This window comes from Denticeps clupeoides, chromosome 2 (genome assembly GCF_900700375.1).
Source record: "Denticeps clupeoides chromosome 2, fDenClu1.1, whole genome shotgun sequence".
NCBI lineage: Eukaryota > Metazoa > Chordata > Actinopteri > Clupeiformes > Denticipitidae > Denticeps > Denticeps clupeoides.
Window position 1 is genome coordinate 1,369,611 of NC_041708.1, and position 23,721 is coordinate 1,393,331.

At 46.1% G+C, this 23,721-nt stretch overlaps 1 protein-coding gene across 10 annotated transcripts in view; it reads right to left on the minus strand.

Annotated features, from left to right (window-relative positions):
* Positions 1-22,918, minus strand: part of LOC114777154 (calcium-activated potassium channel subunit alpha-1-like) — a 46,942-nt gene extending 24,024 nt beyond the window's left edge. For 4 of the 10 annotated variants that reach the window (XM_028966942.1, XM_028966941.1, XM_028966957.1 and 1 more), the window contains exons 1-5: positions 22,337-22,917; positions 15,104-15,262; positions 6,971-7,032; positions 2,788-2,881; positions 2,593-2,704 (exon numbers count right to left, since the gene is read on the minus strand). In XM_028966942.1, coding sequence (XP_028822775.1) covers positions 2,593-2,704; positions 2,788-2,881; positions 6,971-7,032; positions 15,104-15,262; positions 22,337-22,594 — 685 coding nt within the window. In that variant the 5' untranslated portion in view covers positions 22,595-22,917. Of the gene's footprint in view, positions 1-2,592; positions 2,705-2,787; positions 2,882-6,970; positions 7,033-15,103; positions 15,263-22,327 lie in introns of all 10 variants that reach the window. The other 6 variants (XM_028966951.1, XM_028966946.1, XM_028966956.1 and 3 more) reach the window with 3 other exon arrangements.
* Positions 22,919-23,721: the final 803 nt, after the last annotated feature.

Sequence of the window (23,721 nt, forward strand, 5' to 3'; positions counted from 1 at the left end):
AGGAAACACCTACTAATTGCAAATTAATTCATGTTGCTACCGGCCCCCATCTGTCCAGGCGTCTGTTCGCCCGTATGGGTAAGTAACGTATTAAAAGGCCTTATGTACATAAAATACATAATATTCATATTATAAACGCTCCTGCTTTTAAATGCTTACTTTTGTCCTTTAAATTGAATACATTAGCAGACACTGACTGCTAATGTATTTAAGACTCCATTACATAGACTTCTGCTCTTCTGCTCTTCATGGGGTTTTAAACACAGAGACGAGGGACACAGCCAGCAACGGGCAACAGGAATAACTACTATTCTGATATTCCTGAGATTACGCTGATAAAAATATCAAGGGACCGAATGGTATTAAGTGTGGCCTAGTGGGTAGGACACCCGTCTATGAACCAGAAGGCCCAGGTTCGAACCCCACTTACTACCATTGACGTCTGGTATTTGCTGTAAATGTAAAAATGTGAACCTGGGTCTTTTGTTTCATAGGTGAGTGTGTTATTCACAATCCATTAATACCACCCAATACATGCTGTAAAGTACAAAAGTACAACAACATTTATTTCTTAAATAGCCCAAAGTCACATACGGAATGTCTCAATGGGCTCTGACAGGCCCTTGGTATTTGACAGTAACTGTGAAAACAGACTGTGTTGATGTGCCAAAAATCTATCTATCAGGAAGTGTTATGTTTCATAATATATATTTGCTATTATCCCAATATTACACTGGCGATTCAGTGATATTCAGTATATCGCAGGAGTGTTGTGTGAAATCCTGATATCAGCACAACTGAGGAAAATATCTTGCAAACAGCATTTTATCATAAACCACTTTGTTTTTGTAAAATTGCTTACCTGCATTTAATGCAGCGTGCTGGAAAATGCCTTCAGGGGTATGTTATGAGGATACTGAACACCGATATATTGCACCATCCATAATCATTTTTGACCAAGCAGAATGCTGCGGCCTGTCGTGAAGTCATGGACATAGTACGCCACCAGGGGGCGCAAGTCACCCACAAGAACTTGTTCTTCGTTTACTTCCTGCACCTTTTCCATTAGGCTTTCTGACTTGTTCTGCACCGCGGCCTGTTTAATTTAACGTCCCCCCGTGCCTGTGTGACCCCTGTTCGATCGGGACGCCACACGCCACCCCTGAGCAGTTTAACTTCTTTTCCACACAAGAATAAATGAATTAGAGCCAAGTTCTGCATTCAGCCCCATGATGGCTAATATGGCACCGCGCCCCGCCTTTTGTGTAATGCCATTATGGATTAGCCCGTCTGTCCCCGAAAAAAAGCGGCTGGTGGACAATCACAAAAATTGCACTCGGGCTGATTTACAGTAACTGGGTTATAGATTATGTTGTCGTGGTGACGCGGCCCCCCGTCTCTTGCCCTTGAAGGGCCCCGCAATCAACAAAACAAAAGAGAAGCAGGGTGGGGCGGGGCAGGGCTGGATTTCTGCGAATCTAATTCCTGCGACGTAATCGCAAAAGCCCGCGGCCGGTGGACTAAGCTGATTTGCGAGCGAGTAAGTAGTGCAGGAAGTTCATCTCGTGGTGACCACGCCCACCGCGCCACAACAGAAACCAGGTATCAGATAATCGTCATTACGATGAAAACGGCCCGCGTTACCATCCAATTAAACCCTACAGGCCCACGCTGCTCTGAATAACTGGATGCGGCCGTAAGCAGGTCCAACGCTAAGTAGATCACAAGATGGCACCAAGCCAACTGTCACCACTGTGACTGGGTCACAAAACCTTTACATTTCAAAAATGGACGGAAGGGAGAGTGAAATCTACCAACCGATCCTGAAAAAACGATTAATTTCCTCCAGCTGCAATGGCTCCTGCACCAGGGCTCCTCCGCTGAAAACCGCAGGTGGAGGAACCATGTCACCTCATACACTACATCTGGAGGTCACATCTTGGCTGCCCTCTGCTCGCTAAGAGACCCAGAACCCCACCTCAAACTATGCCTATTGACGTATTTTCATATAATGACGTACAGTACAGGCCACAGGCTCTTTTGGCCACACCTTCTCATTCAACGTGTTTTCTTTATCTTCATGACCATTTACGTTGGTAGATTCTCACTGAAGGCATCAAAACTATGAATGAACACATGTGGAGTTCTGGACTTAACAAAAAAAGGTGAAATAAGTGAAAACATGTTTTATATTCTAGTTTCTTTGCTCTGATTACTGCTTTGCACACTCTTGGCATTCTCTCGATGAGCTTCAAGAGGTCGTCACCTGAAATGCTTCTCCAACAGTCTTGAAGGAGTTCCCAGAGGTGTTTAGCACTTGTTGGTCCAGCTCACCCCAAACCATCTAGACTTTTTGTTAAGTACAGAACTCCACATGTGTTCATTCATAGTTTTGATGCCTTCAGTGAGAATCTACCAGCGTAAATGGTCACGAAAATAAAGAAAACACGTTGAATGATAAGATGTGTCCAAACTTTTGGCCTGTACTGTATATGTATTGACGTATTTTACGGACAAAATACACATAACGTTTCCATTACATAGAAAGAAATCCCAATGTTTATTCTCCTGACTGAACTTTTGGAGACGTACCCAGCCAGCTCCGGTTGAGATAGACCGAGACGAAAACCGGTGGCACGGTGAAGAAGTCCACCACCGAGTTCACCTCCAGCCAGAACCACAGCTTGTCGTTGGCAGCTATAAACTGCGGGAGACACAGAAAGGTGGAATTGACGAGGGGAGGCGAGCGCATTTCCGCCGATTTCCGGGGTTCCGCAGTGCACTCACGCGCAGGCCGAAGTACAGCAGGAAGAAGATGTTGAAGGCCATGTCAATCTGCAGCGTTAGGTCCTCGCTGAAGATCTGGCAGGACTCTATAGGGCTGTTGGGACACAGAGTCGCATGTTAATTGCACGTAATGAACGCTTGTAGCTCACGGATGGTAAGAACGTGCATGAAATTTGCAATTTTGCATTTTTCAACCCTTAAAGAACTGCATGTGAAAGAACTACATATAAATAAGGAAAAAGAATTCTAAATCAAAAATAAGAATTGACGCTAGACCATAAAACCAGGCATATCAAACCGATTGCTGCAGAACTTGAAGGGTTAACTGCATGCATTGTGCTGCGCTGACCGTCCATCTTTCTGCATCTTTTAACAGTAGCGGATCCATGAAGCCTCTTTCTTTTACTTTAGGTACCCACGTATCCACTCCTGATCGTCTCACCAGGACGTGGAACGTCTGTAATGGTCCGTTTTTCGTCGCTTATGGGTACCTAAAAGTGCATGCAAGCTTTGCCATGGCTCACGTACGCAGACCCACGTAGAACCGCAGACAGGCCTTTCTGCGGCCGAGCATGCAGAGGAGCGGCGTGGCGTAAACCCTACAGTTTTAATAACAGCGTCTCAAAAACACGTCCTGCGAATCAATACGTACAATCCATTACAACGAACAATGGGCAGCTACATCCGGACACAAAACCAAATCTGCTTTAGCCAATGAAATAGCACAAAACTCAGCTTTATTGTTTATAAGCGCACTGGCTCTGCAATAATGCAAAAAAAACATTGTCTATTTGACCCGGACATTTTCTATGAAACGATGAAATATTAAAAATAAGACACAAAGTAAAACAATAATAATCCTGTTGCGCAAAGCTGGGTCACCAGCATAATTCATACACTACCAGTCAAACGTCTGGACGCCCCGACTCGGTGGCGGTTATGCAGACTAAGATGGAGCCATTTTTCGTATTTGTCGTATGAGGACAAAGTGAAGCATGTTTGATGAATCTGTTTTTTCCTCTTTTTACCTACATGGCGCCATTGTTCACTATTGTGAAAAGCCGCTTGATGAGACGCTCATTAACATGAGTGAACGATAAGAAAGTGTTCAGCATGAACCTTCAGGACTGTTGGAAACCGTCCCCGTTGTCCAACAAAGACAAGGGGGACGCAAATATTCAACTTATATTTTAATCCATATCCTCAAGTGTGTTATTTCATAGTCCTGTATCTTCAGCTTTGTTCTATAATTTTTGTTCTATAATCATAAATGAGTAGGGGCATCCAGACTTTTGACTGGTAGTGTACAGTAAAAACATTATTATACTGTACTGATCTCTCTGTATCTGGTTCCAGAATCTTCTTTGGAATGACCATTCAAACATCATCTATAACCACATGTGAAAAAGTTTATTAATATTAGTAATCTGTATCATTCTTAAATGTTATCTGCATATTTTAGCTCCAATAAAAATTAAAAGTGTGACTTTCTGAAGACGTTAAGGTGTTGATCAGATACTATTTGAAGAGTAACATTTGATATACAGTGCAGTATATGTTGGTCACATCAAATAATAATAAGTTCCTCTGTTAATGATCCTAATCAGGCTTGGAAAACACACACACACACACACATAGATGGTGGAGACACAAAGCAGGATGTTTTTGACGGGAAATGAACAGAAATGTTCTGCTCTGGGTTTTCTAGGGTGGGTGTTGAATGGGGACGAGCATAAACTGCATTCATAATTCATCCAGCGGTCAGACTGAAAGGAGGGACAAACAGGTCCAGTCGTGACTGAGCCAGATGAATTATTGACACGCGATGAGGGTGACGACTGAGGGACGGGAAGGACGGGGACACAGAATCAAACACAAACACACATCACAGGCATGCAGACATTCAGACAGATAAACTTCACACGGTCACACACACTTACTGGTGAAACTGGCTGGTAATGAAGACCCATTTATGGTTTGAAAGGGGTGTGGCTTATGTACAACACAGTTATTTTGAATATATTATGATAATTTGCTGTTAATGAAATCTAAAGACACTTTTCTGGTAATAATGACCTATTTCTGGTGTGAAAGGGGCGTGGCCTGTGATTAAACACACCTTTATAATGACTACATCTAAATAAACATTAGATCTAAATAAACATTGCTCATTTCACCACCCGAAACCTTGAATACTAGCAGCTTCTATACCGTGACTATATATATGTCACTCTATATGCTACAGTGCTGTACCTAACACTCGGCCAGCAGAAGCTTGGCCACGCCCCTTCCCTCAGCCCGCACGGCCGCTTGTTGACATCTCGACATGGTTTCCTGGTATCGGTTGCAGCAGCGGTACACCGCTTCCATCGTAAAGCAGAGCGTGAGAGCAGGGCGGCCTAATTACAGGAAGGCCGCTATCCATTACAGGACGCTGTCAGTCCAACACGGGCCAGGCCCAGACAGCGGGCGCGTCCTTCAGCACTCTGTCCATGCCATCTGCTCGCCATCGTAAATATATTCCGCATCGTGACAAGCTACGGTCCCTGTTCAATGTCAGCCCAATTCCAATTCCCTGCTACTCCGTATTAAATCTGGAATCCTCGCTCTCATCGCGCACCGCGGTCATCTGCCGTGAAGGATTAGCGGGCGTCTCAGCGTCAATTATCACTGTCTGCTGTCCCCTGTATGGACTTTCTACGGCTGTGAAAGTGATTGTTTTTGTCATTGTGACACAACAAAATGTGTCCTCCGTATTTAACCCCGCGTCACCCCTGGTGAGCAGAGTGCAGCGATGCTACGCCACCGCTGCCCCTCACTCGTGCATTTAAACCTGAAGGCAAACCAAAATCATGTCTTTTCTTTGTTAGAAAATGATAAATCCCAACGGAAGAATGGCACACGCGCGGCACGCATAAACCTGCGCGTGAGTTGACTTGCGGGTGCCGGCAGGGGTGAAAGGTCACACTCTCAGTGGGTGTCCAGATGGCTGAGCTGGGCTCTTCTTATGCTGAACTCCCACGCGAACGCAGGCCAACCCCCCAGAGGGCCGCTGCAGTAACTAACCAAAGCCGTGGCCAATCAAGCCTCCCGCGTGAATAGAAACCGAATTAGCCTGGTGGTGTCCACAAAGTCAAGCAAAGTCAACATCAACAAAGAGTAGAACCTTTCGCAAACCAAAATATCCTCCGTGTGCGTGGTGGTGGTTGTTCTCTACGATGCAAAAAATGTATACATCAATAAACCACAAAACATCAGGAAACTAGACTTTAACAATATTTTTACATTTTTACATTTACAGCATTTACCAGACGCCCTTGTCCAGAGTGACTTACAGTCAGTAGTTACAGGGACAGTCCCCCCTGGAGACACTCAGGGTTAAGTGTCCTGCTCAGGGACATGATGGTAGTAAGTGGGGTTTGAACCTGGGTCATCTGGTTCGTAGGTGAGTGTGTTACCCTACTACCACCCTTGGTGGGTAGTAATATATGGTGGTAAAATGAAAAAAGTGAAAGTGAAGTGATTGTCACATGTGATACACAACAGCACATGGTGCACACAGTGAAATTTGTCTTCTGCATTGTCTTCCCATCACCCTGAGTGAGCAGTGGGCAGCCATGACAGGTGCCCGGGGAGCAGTGTGTGGGGACGGTGCTTTGCTCAGTGGCACCTCAGTGGCACCTTGGCGGGTCGGGATTTGAACCGGCAACCTGCTGATTACAGGACCGCTTCCTTAACCGCTAGGCCACCACTGCCCCAAAAGTTCAGCTGTTGCCAGATTTGGTGTAATTGTCCCAGTCTTTTTCCAGTAGAGTTAAATTCCATAATCTATGTGTAAACGTGGGGTTGGGCTGCGCAACACCTCGTCTTGACAAGCAGCTACAACCACAAAACCAAGCTGTAAACCCTTCCTCCAATCTGGCAACACCGGCCACAACATGTCAGCTGCCATTCCTCCAATCTGGCAACACATGCCACAACATGTCAGGCGTCTCAGACACGCCTACTTTTTAGGTAAACTAATTAGAACATAAGAATTAATCAAATAAAGTTGGGAGAACACCATAGACTGAACATAGAAGAGAATTTAGAACCTGGGACATTGGGAAATATGTTAATTAGAAATAAATGAATGAATTGATGGTGCGAGTTGTCTGGCTGTCCGGGTTCGAGCAATACTCACTCGGACGAATCGATGAAGTATATGACCAGGGCCCCGATACTGAGCGCGAACACCAGGACCACCTGCGAATGAAGAGACAAAGACAGGGGGACATCACATCAATAGAGCCGTTGCAATCAGCATTAATTAACAATGATGGCGGTAAAAAGACGAGTTGCCAGGATCTGTGCGCTAATGGCTCCCGTGCCGGTGAGCTGTAATTACTTCGCGGTTACTCTATACAGCATATATCCTGGGGGAGACGCGCTTTTTACAGCCCGGGGTGAATAATTGATGGCGGGTCGGAGCGCGTTTTGCTGACGGATCCCTCTTCCAGGGTAAACAGCAGGGGCTGGAAGAAAATTAGGCCGAAACCCAATCCGGCATGATCTCTGCCTGAACGAAGAGAGATGAGGCCAAGCTCTTGACTTCGTAGCTTTCGTTAATATTTAATAACCTATAAGCAACCAATAAACGATGGTATTTATTTTGTCTAAACACCATTTGCGCTTCTGGATAAAAACGGGGGACAGGAAAGTGTGGCTCAACTTTAGCACCCCGTTGAAAAGTTGCTCTTCGGCCTGCCAGTGATCTGGGGATTTTAATGAGATGCGAATCTCCTGTGAACCGAGATACGGGTCGGCACGGAAAGTGCCGGAGACTTCCGCTAAAGGAAACGGGCTCCTGGGCTTTGGGGGCCATTGTTCATTAGCGTTTTCTGCATAATCCTGAGTGGCAGGAATATTTTTCTTTTTTTTTTTTTAGGAAGTGCGGGGCGTAAACAACAGAACAGGGCGAGCGGGGAGGGGGATCGTAATCCACGAGGTTTACATAACGGGGTTCAGACCTCCTGCTATTTACAAATGACACAATGAACATCCTGCAGAAGCATCCCTCCCCGTGCATTATGGATGAGCCGATGGCGGCGGCGGAGCGATTATTTTCCGTGATGGGAAATTGTATTGTCACAGGACCACTAATGAGAAAACACCTTCATGCAAGTTTTATCTCCAGTGAATGGCGGGCGTGGCGCTGTGCCCCCTGCAGGCGGTGGGGTGAACATCGGATTTGGCTCGGGTTCGGCTGAAGAGCCTCCGCTAGGGGGCGCCGAGGCACAATTTTCCGTTGTGCCTCAAGATGATGCCACATGTAGCGTCTTTGAAGCGTCATTACATCCCCGTACATTTACATTTTACATTTACAGCATTTATCAGACGCCCTTATCCAGAGCGACTTACAATCAGTAGTTACAGGGACAGTCCCCCTGGAGCAACTTAGGGTTAAGTGTCTTGCTCAGGGACACAATGGTAGTAAGTGGGATTCGAACCTGGTTCATAGGCAAGTGTGTTACCCACTAGGCCACTACCACCCCGTACGGCGCGACCGCTGCATTAATTCACAGTTAATCCCAAAATGGCGGAATTAAACGTGTCCTTTGCTCAGATCATCCTGGATTACTGAAGGAACTGATTCCGCAACAGATCACGATCGTGATTTATGGACATAAATGCACGGGAAAGAGTGTCGGACGTGATTAATTATGACATTAACCACATCCGCGGTGAGCGAGAGTAAACCAGGTAAAGAGGACAGGATTGAAGACGGGATTACTTTCTATTACCGGAAATTGTAAAAGAATGACTTCTCATTTCAAATATCTTTAAAAATTTAAATTCCGGCCATCTGACCTGATCCAGGAAAATTGTATAAGTTGCAGAATCATATCAGCCGGCTTTTCATATCTCACGAACTTCGGTTCAAGATTCGAATCTAATCGCCTGACAACTAAACAGAAAGGATTAAATCAAACCAACATAAAAATATTAGGATTAAGTATGTTTTTATCGATCAACACGTGAACAGGGAGCTAAAAGCAATGTTTTCCGTTAATAAAAGCATGTATTAATAGAGGCCGTAAAATACATTTTCCTGGCTCGAGAGAAGTCGCGGGGTCACCGGGGTCGTAAAAGTCCTTGATATTTCTGGCCTTCACAATCTTGTTAGCACCAAGACTGAATTCTTGCCTACGAGAGTCCGGAACGTTTCTCCAGCAGCCACAATAAATCGCGACAAGAAGTCGCCACCATTTTCATTTCTGCGCAGATGCCACACATAGCTCCAGACACAGAAGGCCGCTTCTATTTCCAGGCCCGCGGCCCTTCTTAAGGTCACTACGTCCGTCAAGCTGCCGTTCATTCCTCCTAAAAGGTTCCTCACTGCAGGACATCCAAGTTAATCATAAATCAGCCGAGGACTTCGCCGTGCCACTCCAGAGAGGAACATCTGACCCACGTTCATTTTACCTTCACGACACGTAGCCGGCGCCCTTATCCAGAGCGACGTACAATCAGTAGTTATAGGGACAGTCCCCCTGGAGACACTCGGGGTTAAGTGTCTTGCTCAGGGACACGATGGTAGTAAGTGGGATTCGAACCTGGGACTCTGTGATCTGGTTCATAGGGTTCTACTACCACAGCAAAGAAATGAGGGTACTTTAAGTGTTTTTATTTCATATTAAAAAATGTAAAAAGAGTCCAATTAAATGCAACAACTGTGGAATTACATTGTGTGGGACGATTTCTTCACATTTCTGTTCCTGGTGGTGAAAGTGGACTGACGTCACATTAAAAAAGTGGATGGTAGAAAAAAATACTATTCTATATATGTATATATGTAAATGTATATCAAAAAGTGATTAATTATGGCAGTGTAAGATAGATTTAAAACAGCATACACTAACAGGCCAAAAGTTTGGACACGCCTTCTCATTCAACGTGTTTTCTTTATCTTCATGACCATTTACGTTGGTAGATTCTCACTGAAGGCATCAAAACTATGAATGAACACATGTGGAGTTCTGTACTTAACAAAAAAAGGTGAAATAAGTGAAAACATGTTTTATATTCTAGTTTCTTTGCTCTGATTACTGCTTTGTACACTCTTGGCATTCTCTCCATGAGCTTCAAGAGGTCGTCACCTGAAATGCTTCTCCAACAGTCTTGAAGGAGTTCCCAGAGGTGTTTAGCACTTGTTGGTCCAGCTCACCCCAAACCATCTGGACTGGGTTCAGGTCCGGTGACTGTGGAGGTCAGGTCTCCACTTTTTGTTAAGTACATAACTCCACATGTGTTCATTCATAGTTTTGATGCCTTCAGTGAGAATCAACCAACGTAAATGGTCATGAAGATAAAGAAAACACGTTGAATGAGAAGGTGTCCAAACTTTTGGCCTGTACTGTAAAAAATACTTTTAAAAAATAGTTTAGAAGCACTTGAGTGTTGTACGCTCTCCAAATGAAGTTTTATTGTTTATGTATGTAATAATTTGGTTTTCCAGCCTTTGTCTGAGTGCTAATTGCAGGATTTCCCCAGCTTCAGACTCTGGTCAGCCTGTTTGTTCCCCTCTGTCTCCACCTGGCATTAAATCGCTGGAAAAAGCTCTCGGCCTTCAGGCAGAGCGGATGAAGCCACGTCACCGCAGCCGAATCAGAGCCGCGCAGCAGCGACTGTTGGGCTTTTAGAAAAAGAAAGAAAACGATAAAACTCTCGGCTGAGGGCGACGGCCGTCGTCGGTCGAGCTCCACCGGCGACAACAAGCCAGGACGTCAAGCCGGGAAAACCAGAGCGGCGGCCCGGCTGCTTCTTTTTTTAATCAGCGAGAGGACAGCAGGACGATGAGATTACGCTGCAGATAACACAGCAGCACGCTTTCATCACACCACGCGCTCATTAAAAACGCTTTTACATACACACACACACATATATATATATAAAAACTCGGTCACTGGAATAAGATTAATCTGAGCTGCTATTGTCCACACATTCGTGGATCGTGGAAAATAATCATGAAATCAGGCTTTGCAGGCAGATGATTAAATCAATCGATATCGGTGCAAAATGAATGTTCCATGCTTACGTAATTAGAGCGTTGTTATTGAACATTATATGCACATTACTGTTGAAAATTTGATATTATTTTAAATCTACACGTGTATGCACCATCGTCGGTCCTTGTAATATTCCAATCTGAAGTTATGTGAATTATCCATAACAAACCACGTAATAAAAATGAACGAATTACGTCGAAAATGCAAACGCACACTTTGATGAAGTTATTTCTTTCCAGACAGTAGCCGGATATGTTCTGGCTTGAAATGAGGTTTGTCTGTGTTTTTCCTGCTGGGTCCCAGACACGCTCCTCAAGCCCGGGGGGGATTCCTTAATTATCCAGAGGCCAAGACCACCACAGTCCTCGCTGGAACATCATACATCCTGTCCGTATACCGTACAGGCCTGTGGAGGAGATGTTCTGATCTGTGATCCGTAGTGAAATGAAACACGCTGAACGACCGTCCATATTTCAAGATGACAGTGCCGGGATTCATCAGGTTCTAACAGTGAAGGACCCGTTTAGGACATTGTTTTCACACCAGACCTTAACCCCTGCTGGAGGAAACTTCACGCAACCGCCAAGTCTTCTTCTGCTCGTATTATTGTTGAATTTCATTCCCATTTTTAAATGCTAAGACGCCAAACGTTGGCTGCTATGGGTGGTAGTGGCCTAGTGGGTAACACACTTGCCTACAAACCAGAAGTCCCAGGTTCAAATCCCACTAACTACCATCGTGTCCCTGAGCAAGGGAGGGACTGTCCCTGTAACTACTGACTGTAAGTCGTTCTGGACAAGGACGTCTGATTAATGATGTAAATGTAAATGTACTGTCTTTAAACGGTCATTTCCCGTTTTTCACTGTGTCTTTTAAATTGCCCCTCTGGGACAAATAAATTCATTGAATTGAAGAGAATTAAATTGAATACGAGGCGGAGCTCATTAAAATGCCTCGCTGATATGTTATTGATCATTAGTGAAAATTAATAGTAATGGGTCAGGTTTGAACATGTAGGAGGCGTGAAGTATACAATATCAGACACTCGGTGGGGAGTCTGGAGGTGGACCTCACCGTCGTTTCAGCTATTCAAACGCCGGCCGGCTGAAGTTGACTCATGAGATGTCCAGGAACTGTCCAGGAACAGGCGCGGCACGCAAATCTTCCGACGGATACTGACATGCTGTCATATGCAGCCCATCAGTGTGATGGATCCAAGTTCTCCACTCTTTATATTAATTCTGACAGGCATTTCGTATTCAGTCTAATTCCACTAATGAGAAAAAAGGACATTTCAACTTCTAATTAGGGCTGCCAATCCATAAAATAATTTAACTGATGAAAATCGCAGAATCAATTAAACTTACAATAAAATCGGAAAAGTAACGCTTGACATGCTGTGTATTTTGAACTATAATATAGTCAAGTGTAGAAAAGAGGCTCAGTGTGGGGGCGTGACCAGGAGATGATCTGGTCTATTTTAACTATTTTTTGGCAACTTTTTACTGTTTTTTGGGTTTATTTAACACTATAAATATTTCTACCTCAATTTGTAAATAAAAGGTCCCCTATCATGAAGGACAGCAGCAGCTCAGACTGTCGGATCTGGATTTTTTCCCCTTATGACGTCATATAGGGAAAAGTTACCTCTCGTTGCAGAGAATTTCCCACCATTCCCCTAAAAAAGGAACTCCAACTCCAGAAAGGAACTTCCAAACGTGCAAAGCATTTTAGCTGCTCACCGACACGACTTCCTGTCTGCCCCAAACATTGTGGTTGGTGGACGGTGTTGATGACGTCATTTCCGCGAATGTCCCTCGACTTCTATAGGCCGCTCTCCTCCTCGTCCCGCCTCTCTCCTCCTCATTAGCATATAAAGCTACAGACGGTGAAACAGTGCATCTTGGGAAATCTCATCGTGGGACTGGATCAAAGCGGCTGTAATTCTGCACCGAGAGACTTCAGATGCAGAATTAGGGGCTCTTTAAGCTTCTTGGAAGAGTGACGTCTGGCTGTTGACCATTCATTTTAATAATGTAAACGTGTAAAAGGGTGAAAACACTGTGATGAAGTACTTGAGCTCCTCCGGTTGACTTATTAATAGTGAACCTTCGCTGTTAGTGCAGCGATACTTGTAAGATTATAAATGAGACGTCTCGGGGACTCGGCGTTAATAAACACCGGGCCCTAAAAGGCCTTTTGCAGCAGGGCCCGACACGCGCCTGGTCAAACCTGCTTTATTTGGGATGCTCAGCGGATGATGAACACGAAGTTCCTCCTTATCGCTGGCGAAGATCTCTAACAGTTTACAGGCGAGCGGGACGCGCTCGGAGAGACGAGCTTTTATAGATAAACGGGCCTCGGCTGGCGATCTGCAGAGTCGCCAGGCCATACAAGCCCGCGGAGTCACCGCCGCGTCCCGGTCACAATGTAAACAGAGCACCTGGCCGGCGAGGGCGGACGTTGGCGCGGAGGAGCCGCGAATCGGCTTTAATGCGACCCTCAAAGCGAGCGCTGCGCGGAACGCACATCTGCCGCGCTTAGGTAAGCCGCCGTTGCCATGGCGACGGAGCAGCTCACTAAACATTCGCAGCCTGTGCCATTGTTGTTAAGCCCCCCCCCCATCACCGCCCCCACCGCCCACGCCGAGCGGCAAAGGCAAACATGCCACACACACACACACACACACACACACACACCATGCAGCTCATTTTTGTTGTCCAGACGGCGCTCTGAAGGGCCTGGACTGACAGCAACGCGGCTTTTCACATAAACACATTTTCAAATGACATTCGTCAGCAATGCTAGAGAATTCCGGAGTATCCAGAATCACCGTAAGGGTACAGTAAGGGCATCAAATGGTTGAAGATGTAAAATGGATTATGAAAATGATGGTTCTTGCATTCCAATTGGGCCAAAAATGTCCAAAAAAAAAAACCCCACCGCGTTTGATGGGCGTGGCCAGGCTGTGCTGTTGATGCCAGATTGGCTGGGTTCTGAATATACGTCTGCTGTCAGAAGTGTGCATGATGTTATAACAAATAGTATTCGCTTTATTGACCGTCGATTTTATCTGGCAAAACTAACAGCACTACTTTTTCTTAAATAGCATATTTAATCATGATTTAATGATTTATTTAAAATAATAATGCACAATCCGGCACAGCCCGTCCTGCACTGGGACTTTTTTCTCCAACCCTGAATGTAGAATATTTAGTGTGCAGTCGTATATCACACACGCAGCATTGCATTAACTGCGCTGGCATCTTCGCGGTAATAAATCTGAAAGGATAAATCAGAAACGCCGCAGGGCCGATGCGTTATGCTGACTAGGCCATTTTTTTTACTTTTTAAATGAATAACACAACAAAATAAATCATGTTCTGCAGAGAGCCGACCTGAAAGGCCGGTCACACCGAGTGCAGCGGATCAATCGTTCTGTCACGATTAAAATTGAATCCCTGCGTGGGAAAAATAATAATTAAAATATCAGCCATGTTCAGGAATGTAAAGATGATGATACTACAATCACTGTACCAATTCAAAAATTTTATTTCAATTATTGCCTACCTGCATATAAGCGCTCATTAGATATAATAACAGAGTACAAGTAATCCTCTCGGGGGCTAATGACCAAAAATCAGGCCTGAAATGACGTCTTCACCGGCGGACCTTCCTGAAACGCTCCTTTCCAGCCTCGCAAACTTCGACATTACAGCAGAAAGCACTCAGAGCGCCAGAGCGGCCGCTTAAAAACACACTCACTTATGGACGTGATGCACATACTTAATTATTCAGTGCTTTCAGCACCCAAACCTCCGGCCACGTTATAAATTGCCGTTTCTGCGCAATCTTACTTTTCCATCCACTGAAAACCCTAAAAGCCCCAAAGTGTCCGTCCAGCCATCTCGTCCAACCCGACCGGCCTTCAAAACACTTAGAACGTGTTTAGATCATCTGATTTCCTCCAGTTAATGTTCCGAAGTAGTGGCCAGAAGCGGTACTGCAGGTCTGCGCGATTTATCTGTACGATAAACGATCCGAGTGTTTTTGAAAGTGAAGCGACTGCCATTGTGAAACAGTGCAGAACAGCACACGGTGACACGTTGTGTGGGATCGGCACTTTGCTCAGTGGAACGTCAGTGGCACCTTGGCGAATCCACGCTGGGAGGGGCTTAATTAGTCAAATGGCACCAATACAGTTTAACAGCATGATAATAATGAATTATTAGGCTGTAGTGCGTTGTTGAGCCGACACCGGAACTCACCAGGACGCGTCCGGTCAGCGTCTGCGCCGAAATCATGACCCCGGCCCAGTCCTTCACAGAGGTCATCCAGCCCACCTCGCTGGCGGCGGCCTCGGCCTCCTTCTCCACGCCGCTCTTCGCTCCGCCTTCGCCGGCGGGGTGGCTGATCCTGTGGGCGTCCTGCGATGAAGCCACACACAAGCACATATAAATATTCCCGTTCCGACCGAGGATTCTTCATACTCGTCCCACTTGCTCATGAACAAAACATATCTTTATTTATTGAAAATGTACAAATTAGAGAAAAGGTCTTTATATTAATGTGATTTTAAATGATGCTGAATTAGATAAAATCATTTAGATCAAACGATTACTTATGACAGAAAAGGAACAAAATGGTTTATTATGATTATGATTATTATTGGATACTATAAATAATTAATAAAGAGTAACTAAAAAGATTTGAGTACATATGCAAATAATCAGTCATTAAAATAAAATTAACCGCACTCTGGTACTCTTTCAGATGAGACTATATGTCCGACGTGAGAAATCGGTGCAAATTCGCTGAATACTGGCGGCCCATGTGGGTGGTGGTGGTCTAGTGGGTAACACACTCGCCTATGAACCAGAAGACCCAGGTTCAAACCCCACTTACTACCCTCGTGTCCCTGAGCAAGACACTTAACCCTGAGTGTCTCCAGGGGGGGGACTGTCCCTGTAACTACTGACTGTAAGGGTGGTGGGGTACTGAAAGTAGGGTGGTAGTGGCCTGGCGGGTAACACACCCGCCTACGAACCAGAAGACCCAGGTTCAAACCCCACTTACTACCATCGTGTCCCTGAGCAGGACACTTAACCCTGAGTGTCTCCAGGGGGGGACTGTCCCTGTAACTACTGACTGTAAGTCGCTCTGGATAAGGGCGTCTGGTAAATGCCGTAAATGTAAATGCGGAGGATGAAGAGCGGTGGTTCTAGGGCCTGGAGCACAGAGGCGTGTCTCTCACCGCGTCCCAATCCCGTCAACTCCAGCATTCGGCCAATCTGACTGAGATTTCTGGAGTGAAGATGCGCTTTAATCTGTGTTCACGCTCGCCGGGCTCAGCGGCTTTGCAGCTTCCTTGGTCCCGGCGCTTGATCCGATCTCCGGGATTTAGACACACAACGTCCAGCCGGTGCCGGGCGGTGTCGTGTTTCGTCCTGATCGGCGCTTCGCTCCAGAACCGCCCGTGGCACGTGGGGGCAGCTATGCAGCATGTGTTGCACCCCGGTCAGGCAATAAATCGCGGCCCCCAGCTGGGGACCGGCCTTTCATGCCACTTCATTCCATCCCGGCTGTGAATGGGCGCCGCCGGCCCGCCGCCACCACAAAGGCCACGGGTTCAGGGGGGAGGAGCTCCTCCGACGCGGCAGAAAATGGAATATCGCTACCACGTCAGGGGGACGTTTACCGGGTCGTCCTGAGGCGAGAGATCTTTTTACATCCTGGGCCTGCTGGTGATGTCACAGTTATGGGGGTGTGGCCTACAGGACAAACGTTATGTTTCTGTAGCTAATAATCAAGGTGATTCTCAAATACAGGAACATTTCACATAAATTTACAGTATCCAGTGTAGAGGACAGCAGGACATTCTTTCTCACTGAACACAATACCATTCCAATTAAACGCATATAAAAAAAGCTTTTAAAATATCAAAAACATTGTCGTTCCCTGTCCCTGTCCCTGGTTCACAATTCAGTAAATAATGAACAATAATCTGCTTTTTTTTTTTATAGAAATCCCTGTGATGTCATTGAGAGCCTCAACCCACCCTAGTCACCTTTAGGTGGACCCTGAGCACCACACACACACAACCAAACACCAGCAGTTCACTTCAAACATCTAAAGTTCTTAATTCTTCATTTCTGTATTTCTTGCTTTTTTTATTGCCTGTATTACTGGGTGGAGACTTTAGAAGGCCACGCCCCCCTTGACAATTAACGCACCAATAAGTCTGCACCTCATCTACACCTGGGCCATCACTACAACAATCGGAATGATAATATCATAATTTATAATATATTTGACCTATTTTCCCCCTCCTGATTTAAACGAGTGTTCACGGAACATAATCAATATTCCACTAATGATAATTACTCATTTACTAATGCAACTACGCTCTGAGACGAGGACATAATGTCCATGCGGGTTCCTCAAGCTTTACAAGGTTATATTCATGTCAATATGTGACATTTTAAAGAAAACGTTGTAAATACTGGCTGTAAAATGTCATTTTAACGCAAAGTCTCTTTGTTACATTTGTTAAGTTTTTCTAATGTTTTCTTGCAATAACATTTGCGTGTTTTTATCTTTAAACCGGACACGATCCATAACTATAAGAAAAAAAAACCCATTTCCCTTCGGAGAGCATGATGAATAAGTCCCGGTTTAAAGACCATCACCGTGGACTGGCATCTCCAGGATTTCTCAGCGTCTGCTCGGTATATGAATATCCAGAATCTTCGTACGATGAGTTGACCGGTATAAAGTACGCGCCGGTCATCCGTGGAGCAGAGTTCTCGTGATGAAGAAGAAGAACAGCTAATTGGCTCCATGCTGCCATCCTGTCAAGGACTAATGATCTTGTCTAAAAATGTCCACCCTGAAAAACGAGGTTCTTTATGAATATTTTATTGGAACGGCGGCAAAGTTCAGAGATAAATGGGCGGCTCGTGCCAGCCGCCGCGGCCGAGGCCTGATTAATCCCGGAGAGAAGACGTCTTTCTTCGCGGGTAAAACATTCCCGTCCTTCTCTGCACCACGTGCACGCCAATTAATTCCAAATCCAGCGTGATTAAAATACCCCCCTAATAGGTTCTATAAAAAGCCGTTAACATTCTTCGAATGGCGAAAATGACGGAAAGAGTTCTTCTTCGGAACCAAGTTGTCTGCCTCAGTCTTCAGTGGAAGACGGGAAGTCGCAGACTGTTGAGCTGGTTGTAGATCCAACACGGCAGGCGTGGCGCTACGTCGCGTGCAATGTATCGCCCACCCCGTATAACAGGGTTAATAAAACTAGTAAAATTAAGCCAAATAACGCACTACTTATTCACAAATTTCAACGTGTAAAAGTCCCGTCAGTTTCTGACAGATATTTCATGTAGTAAAAAATTAAAATTAAAAAGCAGCACAGCACACGGTGCACACAGTGAAATGTGTCCTCTGTATTGAACCATCACCCTTGGTGAGCAGTGGGCAGCCATGACAGGCGCCCGGGGAGCAGTGTGTGGGGACGGTGCTTTGCTCGGTGGCACCTTGGCGGATCGGGACCTTCTGATTACGGGGCCGCTTCCTTAACCGCTAGGCCACCGCTGCCCCCGAAGGTAGTAGGCAGCCCTATGAGAATTTGGCATGAATATAATCACCCCACCATTAGATGATCCCTGTTTTATCAAGACTAATTAGAATGATTTAGAATGTTTGACAGTGGGACGATTTATTTTTGCCATTTCGTATTGAGGCTGAAATGGTTAAAAAGACAGCTGCTGATTTCGCAAACTGATCCCTGAACAGTCGGCGGCCCTCCACACAGGGACCCAAACAAGAGCAACGCCGTCAAATCTGACAGGTCCGCGTCAACGGTATCAGCTGACAATTTCCTAGACGGTGACGGAGACACCTACGGAGGTCACGACCGTGACCTCGACGCCTGCCGGCGCCAGGTCATCGCGATAATCCGCCTCTCAATAATTAATTGATTTAAGGAGAGATGCCTTTTACTCTACAAGCACCATGTCCCGGTAACACACACACACACACACACACCCGCGGGAGAGATGTCCGCGTATTAAATCTGTTTGGGATCCAGTGGAATTTTCCGAACTGACACTGCGGGGTGGGGATTTGTATTGTGCTCGTATTAAGATGCCCCCGCCGCTTAAAGACCCGCTTAATCTGCGTATATGTGTGTGTGTGTGTGTGTGTGTGTGTGTGTGACACAGTCCTGATCTCGTCTGAACCGTAAAAAAGGTCAGTAAGAGGAAGCATTCGAGCGACACAGGACCATCCCCATCCCGTAACGTACCGAATCAGCCTCGTATGCAATACTCATATATTTCAGAATATAATTAGTTTACCGCTAGAACGACCTTTGATGGGACTCGTAACCAAACTGACCCCTCATGAACTCGAACGAAATCAATAAAATAAATACCGGCATCAAACACCACTAACTAGGCTCCTGCAACCACAGTTAATAAGTAACGAGGGTGGTAGCGGCCTAGCGGGTAACACACTCGACTACGAACCAGAAGCCCCAGGTTCAAACCCCACTTACTACCATCGTGTCCCTGAGCAGGACACTTAACCCTGAGTGTCTCCAGGGGGGGACTGTCCCTGTAACTACTGATTGTAAGTCGCTCTGGATAACGGCGTCTGGTAAATGCCGTAAATTTAATTGTAACGGAACGTTGTGATCCGCAGAACGAGGAATCTTTCCACAAATACACAAAACCTCTCAGGCGTGCAACACATTCGCAGAAATGATTTTATAAAATGCAAAAATCAAATTTTTTTTTTGCATTTTATAAAATCATAATAACGACTGCAGTTAGTCAGCAGATTAGCCTGAGCTCCGCCCACTTTCTGACGACGAGCTTCGGATGCGCCAATCACACGCACAGACAGGGGGCGGGAGACGCCCATATCGCAGCCGCCGAAGGCCCGGACGACCACGCTGAACGTGGAGCACTTTTCCTGTTGCCTAGCAACAGGCACCCGCTTCCAGACGCGATGGAGGTGCTGGCATGGCGGTGCATTTATCAGGGCGTGGTCCGACGGGGGGCTAAGCAGAGGAGAACCGGTTCCTCGCCACGGGAATCCACACTTTTACACACCATTCACATGAAACCACGTGGATTCTCGTTTTGAAGCTGAAGACCACGTTCTTACGTATTGACAGGAGGATGGGTCCAGTTGACCGGAACGAGCTGCCAATCATGCACACAGGCCCCTCCCCTTTTAAAATCAGTAACTCCTCGGGGTGTCGGAAATAATTTCCTATTAACAAAAGTCCCTCTCCCAAACATGCAGAGAACCCGTATCCGACTGGTTCTAGTGTAAATACGGCACACGTTCTTCACACCTTATTTAGCACCAGGAAAATACTGCCACTTCCTGACAATTTCTGTTCCAAAAGCAACGGAGCAAGCGATGAAGAAGACCTGTGCCTATCATGAATAAAACGTTCCGGATTCAGCAGACGCGGGGACGGGGACACGGTTCTCATCGCTGGATGCTTCTTTACATAATCGCTGCACGAGTGAGTCATTACTGGGACAAGAGCGTCACAATTATTTTTATGATAAATATCGGCCATTTATAAATGATGGAACTGATGCAGATGCAGAATCTACTACCGTCAACCTTCTCACAAGGAGTCACTGACCGGGACATCTGGAGATCTACACGCCCGGCCTGGTCTTAGAACCAGAGATGGACAGAGGGACCGGAACCGTGTCCAGCGCGATGACGTGTCTGGTTCAGTAAAGAAAAGAGAAATGAGGAGAAGCAGCTGAGAAGCACGAAGGTCAAACTCCACATCCTCCCACAATCCTTTTCTGCACGTCCATGTTTTCATCCCAGACGTCGTTCATCTGCACCGTGTGGCCTCCACCCACAACACCGTGATCAGGAGAACCTTCCGGTAAATTCACGTCGTTTTAACCCTGTAGGGTTCTAAAGACAAGACGTTCTTAATAATCTGCAATGTGACACACACACACACACACACACACACACACACACACACACACTGATTTCCCACTTTCCGGAATCCCAGTGCAAAAAGTCCCATTAGTGTTATTTTGACTAAAACATCAAATGAAAGGAAATAGACACACAATTTAGAACACGGAACAACCCGGCATAACACATAACACAGTGTCGCAGAACAATCAAGGCCAAGTTTATTCTGGGCCCCGGACTGTTCCGGACTGTTCTAAAGCACAACTTTTTTATCGGGATCTAGACCATGCGGAACGTCCACAGATAGATCTTAGAAAGTGGAGTTACAGCCACAATCCCAGCATTCTGCATGGTTCTAAATAAGAACGTATGCACTTTTTTACCGAGATCTAGACAATGTGGAACATCCACAGAAAGATCTTACAGAAAGGAGTGAGAACCAAAATCTAAGTGTTCCGCACTGTTCTAAAGCAGAACTTGTGCATTTTTTTACAGAGATCTAGAAAATGCGGAACGTCCACAGAAAGATCTTAGAAAGTGGAGTTACAGCCACAATCCCAGCATTCTGCATGGTTCTAAATAAGAACGTATGCACTTTTTTACCGAGATCTAGACAATGTGGAACATCCACAGAAACATCTTAGAGAAAGGAGTGAGAACCAAAATCTAAGTGTTCCGCACTGTTCTAAAGCAGAACTTGTGCATTTTTTTACAGAGATCTAGAAAATGCGGAACGTCCACAGAAAGATCTTAGAGAAAGGAGTGAGAACCACAATCTCAATGTTCTGCACTGTTCTAAAGCAGAACTTGTGCATTTTTTTACAGAGATCTAGAACATGCGGAACGGCCACAGAAAGATCGTATAAATTGGAGTTACAGCCACGATCCCAGTGTTCTGCATGGTTCTAAATAGGAACTTGTGCACTTTTTTACCGAGACCTAGACCATGCGGAACGTCCACAGAAAGATCTTATAAATTGGAGTTACAGCCACGATCCCAGTGTTCTGCATGGTTCTAAATAGGAACTTGTGCACTTTTTTACCGAGACCTAGACCATGCGGAACGTCCACAGAAAGATCGTATAAATTGGAGTTACAGCCACGATCCCAGTGTTCTGCATGGTTCTAAATAGGAACTTGTGCACTTTTTTACCGAGACCTAGACCATGCGGAACGTCCACAGAAAGATCTTATAAATTGGAGTTACAGCCACGATCCCAGTGTTCTGCATGGTTCTAAATAGGAACTTGTGCACTTTTTTACCGAGATCTAGACCATGCGGAACGTCCAGAGAAACAGTGTTCTGATCTCAGGTGTTCTGCACGGTTCTAAATAAGAACTCTGGGGTTCTTTTCGTGTTCTTGATGCAGGAACGTTCTAACAAGGTCTGATGCGTGGATGAGAATTAGAACTCAACAGGTGTGTTTTCTTTTTAGAAGAAATCAAGCTGGAAGAACGATGCTGATGGTGCTGATGGTGGTGATGGTGACACCCGTGATGATGATGGGAGGGCGCGTTACCTTGGCTACCTTGTGCTTGGCCTTGCAGTGGCAGCACACGGTCCACAGGTACTTGAGGGTTCTCCACAGGAGGATGATGAAGAGGCCCCCGAAGAAAGTGACCATGGACGAGGCGAGGAACGCCCACCACATGCGCTGGCCGTTGTTCTCGCACAGCACGTCGGACGAGTAGGGGATGATCACGTCCATCTTGGCGATGAGGACAGAAGAAGGTCCGTTTTTGGGGTGAGTCATTATCGAGCGGTTCCGCTCCTCAATAACCAGCATCCAGAGGCTTCGGCGCGGACCCGCCCGCGTCCCCTAGCCCGACTTCGGCCATGTTGCCGGAGCTGCGCGGCCCTGCCCGCGGTTGGTGGGCATCAAGTCGCCGAGATCCGGGCTTCGGGAAAGAAGCGCAGCCCGTGGTGGACTTCGGAGACCCCCCGACGTTCTTCCTCCTCCTCCTCCTCCTCCTCCTCCTCAACGCGCAACAGATCAAACGCGCTTCATCCGAACCGGAATCCCAGCAGAACGTGGCTTTGGTGGCTCGATCTTGCAGACCACGTCCATGTCAGAGCTGCTGGACTGGAACTGAACGGAGGAGAACCGCGACGCGCTGCGGGCGCCGTTGGCGCTCCAGACGAGGAGCGGGGGCGGGGCTTTACAGGTGGGAGGCGGGGTCTGGGACGAAAGTATCCGCCCACCGCACGCACGCAAATTAATAAACGAACAAACGCTGACGACGACGAGACGATGGTGGCACTATATCACTACATATCAGTTCTATAATCATCAAACAATCAATAAGCGTGATCAGGGCGACCAAACCCACGTTTTCGCGTCGTGGAGCGACGCGCCGGGGACCTGTTGAGCTTCTACGCTCTGAAATCTGATTGGCCGATCCGCGTTTGGCGGCTCGTGGCAAAGTAACCGCTGTTCGTCGCCGTTATTATTATTATTATTATTTTTTGCGCGCTTTAAAAACACACGTAAGCGTAACGTCAAAGGCGCGTACGCCGCGACAACTTTTCATTTGAGTCATGACGTCATGACGTCACTTCTCAGCGTCAGCTCGGCCTAACGCACGTCCAGTCTATGGTTAGACCGTATTTTGGGTTTATGGTGTTGCTCTTCGACTGGAACGGTAAACGCCGCATGCTGCTATGGTGCAGAAAAACGCCATGTTAATAAAAATGCAGTTAAATGAAATCCGGTGCGGGACTGAGACGGGAATCTTCCTCCACCTGTAGGCCGTTTACAGAATTGCACCTTAAAACATTTTTTACCCCAAACCTTCTTTTAAACCCCCCCCCACCCGAAAAAAAAATCATTCTTAGAAGCATTTCAACATCAACTTTAAAAAGGTTGTAAAGAAATGTAAAGAAATCAAGCACGTCCCCTTTTTTTTCCTCAAC